Source organism: Leucoraja erinacea, chromosome 5 (assembly GCF_028641065.1).
Source record: "Leucoraja erinacea ecotype New England chromosome 5, Leri_hhj_1, whole genome shotgun sequence".
Taxonomy (NCBI): Eukaryota; Metazoa; Chordata; class Chondrichthyes; order Rajiformes; family Rajidae; genus Leucoraja; species Leucoraja erinaceus.
The window spans coordinates 65,583,667-65,589,666 of NC_073381.1; the positions used below are offsets into that span (position 1 = coordinate 65,583,667).

The window sequence follows — 6,000 nt, forward strand, 5'->3', positions numbered from 1 at the left end:
TGTTTAGTATTCCATTTAGAGTCATTGAGTTATACAGCACAGAAAGATGCTCAATAGCCCAACTTGTCAATGCTGACAAGATTTCCTAGCTGCACTAGTCCCACTTGCCCGAGCTTGGCCCATACCCTTCCCACCCGTGTACCTGTCCAAATGTCTTTTAAATGTTATTATAATACCTGACTCAACTACCGTGTCTGGTAGCTCGTTCCATATATACACCACCCTCTGTGGACAAAGTTAACTCGGGTTCCTATTAAATCTTTTTCCGCCCATCTTAAACTTATGTCTACTAGTTTTTGATTCCCCTACTCTAGGTCAAAGATTGTGCATTCATCCTATCCATTCCCTTCATGATTGTATACACCTCTATTAAATCACCTCTTAGCATCCTGCTCCCTGCTGAATAAAGTCCTAGCCTGTCCAAGCTCTCCCTATAGCACAGGCCCTCGAGTCCTGGCAACATCCTCGTAGATATTCTCTGCACTTTCCAGCTTGCCTTTGCCGCTTGCCATTGTTAATTAGGAAGATTTTTGCCTTCAGCTGACATACATCATCTTTGAGTAGTAGTTAAAGTTATCTAAAAAAAATAATTCAAATAAACAGTTAAGAAGCCTGTACCATGTTCTCTTGAGGTCAGCATTTCTGCTTTTCCTTCAAGCACTTTTTAAATATTTTATGATCAGATTAAATATTTCATTCACTGTTTAATAACTAGTCTGTTTATTACTTGCACTGCAAATATCTAGTTTATTCAACATATTACTCAAGAGATGTAGGCATTTCTGACTAGGCTACTATTTATTGTTCATTCTTAATTGCCCTTTAACTGCAGTCCATGTCTTAAATATGTAATCATTAATTTTACTGTAAACAAAATACTCTCATTCAGGAGTTTGAACTCAGACCATCCCATTATCCGGGATTATTCTTTTGAGATCTCAGTTAAATCCTCCAAGATGAAGGTGTCATATGATCATAACCTGGGCAAAAATAGAATAAAGAGCATGGAACAGTATAGCACATGAATGAGCCCATTGGCCCACAATGTCTATGCGGAACATGATGCCAAGTTAAACAAATCTCCTCTGCATGTGATCCATATCCCTCCATGCCCTGCATATCCATGTGGCTTTCTGAAAGCTTTTTATATGCCAATATTGTAGGCTTTCACTGCCACACCTCGCAGTGTATTCCCAGCACCCGCTTCTCAATGTGTAAATAAAAAATATGCCCCACATATCTCCACAGCTAGAATATTAGTAACAATTACTATATTAGCCTTCATCAGTCAGAGTATTGAGTATATAAAAATCCACAAACCAGATTGTCCCGGAAGACCCATTGTCTCCGCCTGTTCGTGCCCCACCGAACTCATTTCCAAATACCTTGACTCCATCCTATCACCCTTGGTTAAATCCCTCCCTACCTATGTCCAAGACACCTCAGACACTCTCCGTCGTCTCCGCGCATTCAATTCTCTAGGCCCTCACCCCCTCATCTTCACCATGGACGTCCAATCACTATACACCTCCATCCCCCACCACGATGGTCTCACAGCCCTCCGGTTCTTCCTCGACCAGAGAAGCAACCCATACCCAGCCACTGACACTCGCCTCCGCCTAGCGGAGCTGGTCCTTACCCTCAATAACTTCGAGTTCGACTCCTCCCACTTCCTCCAAATACAAGGCGTAGCTATGGGCACACGCATGGGCCCCAGCTATGCCTGCCTATTTGTAGGTTACGTCGAACAATCCTTGTTCAATACATACCAGGGCCCCATCCCCAACCTCTACCTCCGCTACATCGACGACTGCTTTGGTGCCACCTCCTGCACCCGCACACAACTGACTGACTTCATCCACTTCACCACTAATTTCCACCCGGCACTGAAATACACCTGGACCATCTCCGACACTTCCCTACCATTCCTTGACCTCACTATCTCCATTGCAGGTGATAGACTTCTAACCGACATACACTATAAACCCACTGACTCCCATGGCTATCTGGACTACACTTCTTCCCACCCTGCTTCCTGTAAGGACTCCATCCCCTACTCCCAATTCCTCCGTCTACGCCGTATCTGCTCCACGGATGAGGCGTTCCACACCAGGACATCTGAAATGTCCTCACTATTCAGGGAACGGGGGTTCCCCTCCTCCACCATAAATGAGGCTCGCACCAGGGTCTCTTCCATACCCCGCAACACTGCTCTCTCTCCCCATCCCCGCACTCACAACAAGGGCCGAGTCCCCCTAGTCCTCACCTTTCACCCCACCAGCCATCACATACAAAAAATAATCCTCCGTCAGTTTCGCCACCTCCAACGTGACCCCACTACTGGCCACATCTTCCCATCTCCCCCCATATCTGCCTTCCGCAAAGACCGCTCCCTCCATAACTCCCTTGTCAACTCTTCCCTTCCCTCTCGGTCCACCCCCTCCCCGGGCACTTTCCCTTGCGGCCGCAGCAGATGCAACACTTGTCCCTTTACCTCCCCCCTCAACTCCTTTCAGGGACCCAAGCAATCGTTCCAGGTGCGACAGAGGTTTACCTGCATCTCTTCCAACCTCATCTATTGCGTCCGCTGCTCTAGATGTCAGCAGATCTATATCGGTGAGACCAAGCGGAGGTTGGGCGATCGTTTCGCCGAACACCTCCGCTCGGTCCGCAATAACCTAGCTGACCTCCCGGTGGCTCAGCACTTCAACTCCCCCTCCCACTCCGCCTCTGACCTCTCTGTCCTGGGTCTCCTCCATGGCCACAGCGAGCAGCACCGGAAATTGGAGGAACAGCACCTCATATTCCGTTTGGGGAGTCTGCACCCCGGGGGCATGAACATCGACTTCTCCCAATTCTGTTAGTCCTTGCTGTCTCCTCCCCTTCCTCAGCTCCCCTGCTGTCTCCTCCCACCCTCCAGCCTTCCGGCTACTCCTCCTTTTCCCTTTCTTGTCCCCACCCACCCCCACCCCTGATCAGTCTGAAGAAGGGTTTCGGCCCGAAACGTTGCCTATTTCCTTCGCTCCATAGATGCTGCTGCACCCGCTGAGTTTCTCCAGCTTTTCTGTGTAACCTATTGAGTATAGAAGTTGGGAGGAAATGTTAAAGTTGTACAAGACATCGGTTTAGTTACATTTAGATTAGATTAGAGATACAGTGCGGAAACAGGCCCTAGGGCCCACAAAGTCCTCACCGTTCAGTGATCCCCACACATTAACACTATCCTACACACTCTAGGGACAATTTAAACTTATACCAAGTCAATTAACCTGCAAACCTATACGTCTTTGGAGAGTGGGACGAAACTGAAGATCTCGTAGAAAACCCACGCGGTCTCCGGGAGAAAGTACAAACTCTGTACAGTCAGCACCCGTGGTGGGGATCAAACTGGGTCTCTGGTAGTGTACGGTAACAACTCTACCAATGTGCCACCCTGGTGCTGAAGCCACATTTGGAATATTGTGTTCAGTTTTGGTCACCCTGTTATAGGAAAGATGTCTGAAGAAGTGTCTCGACCTGAAACGTCACCCATTCCTTCTCTCCAGAGATGCTGCCTGTCCCACTGACTTGCTCCAATATTTTGTGTCTTTTGGAAAGATATTGTTAAGCTAGAAAGGGTACAGAGAAGATTTATGAGGATGTTGTCAGGACTCAAGGGCCTGAGCTATGGGGAGAGGACTTTATTCCTTGGATTATAGGAGGATGAGGGGTAATTTTATAAAGGTGTATAAGATCATGAGGTGATTTGATTGAGTAAATGCAGCGTTTTTTCCCCAGAGTAGGGGAATCTAGAACTAGATGTCATAGGTTTAAGGTAAGGGAAAGATTTAATAGGAACCTGAAAGGCAACTTTTTTACACCAAAGAAGGTGGGTATATGGAACAATCTGCCAGAGAAGGTAGTTGAGCCAGGTACTACCATAACATTTAAAATACATTTTGACAGTTACATGGATAGGATAGCTATAGAAGATATACCTGTATGCCAAATGCAGTCAGGTGGGACTAGTGTAGGTCGGTGTAGGCAAGTTGGGCAAAAGGGCTTGTTTCCACGCTGTATGACTCTATGACTCTATAACTGCAAGACTAAACGCACTGCAGGTACTGAGAGAACAAGCATAAGGGAACTAATTCATACATGGTCACCTCTCTATCTCCCACAGGTACATCTGTTCTAAACAGCATTGTAAAGTGTGACCAATGCAAAATGTATGTCCTATCTCCAGAGCAAAGATATTTCCCATTGTATTGAATGGATTTGTTTAGAAACAGATCCTGATTTCAGGAGCAATGTTTGCAATAGAAGCAACTTGCTGGTGAAGAGCCATGCATTCCCATCACCATTGAATCCAACCAAAGCTCTTCCATTCTGTTGGGTTCTATCAGTTAGGAATAGTGGCAGACAATTGCAGGGTGGGATGGGCTCCCTGCAAAAAGACGCAATTGGAGATTTTGGAAGCATTTTCAACTATTTGCTAAGATGACTACGCTCAATTTTGATTCCAAAAAGTTGGCTACAGAAATATGGTCAAATTAAATATATTACAGAGGTTGGATTACTGTGTCTTCCTGATATCTTGGCATGACTAATAATGAACAACAGAAGTTCTGGTACAATTGAAGTTAATCAAGGTTGTCTATGATATAATTCAAGCAAGGATGATGTGTGTACATCTCTTTTTTTTTTATTTATAGAGCTTTCACCATCCGGTTCCGTGAATGAAAAACACCAAATAAGAGTGGAAGATGCAAAACCTGAACAGATATTTTCTACATTTAAATTATTCAAGCATCCCATTTAATATTGGTGCAGCACATGTTTGAATAATGAATTGATTCAGCAAGGCATTCAATTGGGAATGAGAGAATTAGGCACAAACATTTAATGTTATAAATTTTCCAATGAGTGCAACTCATTCTTATTTATGTTTAATGAAATGTTAAAGACATGACGCCTGTCTTTTCATTGCAGAGGTGATGGGAATCTTTCATTATTTCAAAATTGTTCTAGGTCAATAAGTGAAAGTGATGCTAATTTTGTTCGGGTGCCTAAGTTGAGTAATTGCTGCTGACACCAAAGAAACACACTGTACTCAGAACTGTGGCTAAAAACAGGCTAAACAATGACGAGGAACAGATATTTAGATGATTTACTGTCAACCAAACACATCTTTTTACGTGCTTCCACTGATGCAAATCAGATACTGTAACTCAAACGGATTAAAAATATGCAAGGCATTCCCAGAAAAAAAAGACTTAGACATACTACAAGCGTACACTTCAAACGACATACATAATACTGAAAAAGAGTTGTTTTTTTGTTATCAGTACAGTTAATAACTATTGGGTTGATTATTTTAGAATATCAATAAATTAATAGGTTGTCTTTAATGAATTATCAATTGAATGGTGTGGTTGATAAAATGTAGGCAAATCCAGCATCCAAACAATGGTAATAATTCGTATTTCTGAAAAGAACATGAACTAGATTTTCCAGTTTCAGCATTTGGCATACTGATTTGCAATACCTTGAGAAAATGAATGGATGAATTGTGCAAACCACTATGATCCATATTTGATTTCCCACCATTTATTATCTTTACTTCCTGCTTTCACTCATAATGATCTGTGTCAGTTGCATTACATTGAGTTTTCAGCACCACACAGGGGTGTGAGATTGCAACCTTCACGTGGTCCACCCTGTTTCGACTAATGCAATCGACCCGACGTGCACAAACAAATAGATCAAATAGAACAAGTTAACCTACAACTTTAAGCTGTGCACGCTATACGCAAAAAGAAGAATCTCCAAACAGGGCAGCAAGGTGGCGCAGCAGGAGAGTTGCTGCCTTACAGCGCTTATAGCTAAAGATCTGGGTTTGATCCCGACTGGGTAGGTCGCGGAGCAGCCGTAGAGGGAGGAGTTACACCCGAGCGGTAGGGATAAAACCCGAGCGCGGGGCTTGTTGCTTACAGAGGCCCGAAAGCCGTCGGAGCGGTC

At 44.2% G+C, this 6,000-nt stretch overlaps 1 protein-coding gene across 2 annotated transcripts in view; it reads left to right on the forward strand.

Moving 5' to 3' along the window:
- LOC129697360 (calcium and integrin-binding family member 4-like) overlaps window positions 1–5,383 on the forward strand; it is a 65,668-nt gene extending 60,285 nt beyond the window's left edge. For both annotated transcript variants that reach the window (XM_055635824.1, XM_055635825.1), the window contains one exon: window positions 4,695–5,383. In XM_055635824.1, the coding sequence (XP_055491799.1) occupies window positions 4,695–4,722 (28 nt within the window). In that variant the 3' untranslated portion in view covers window positions 4,723–5,383. The remainder of the gene's footprint in view (window positions 1–4,694) is intronic.
- Window positions 5,384–6,000: the final 617 nt, after the last annotated feature.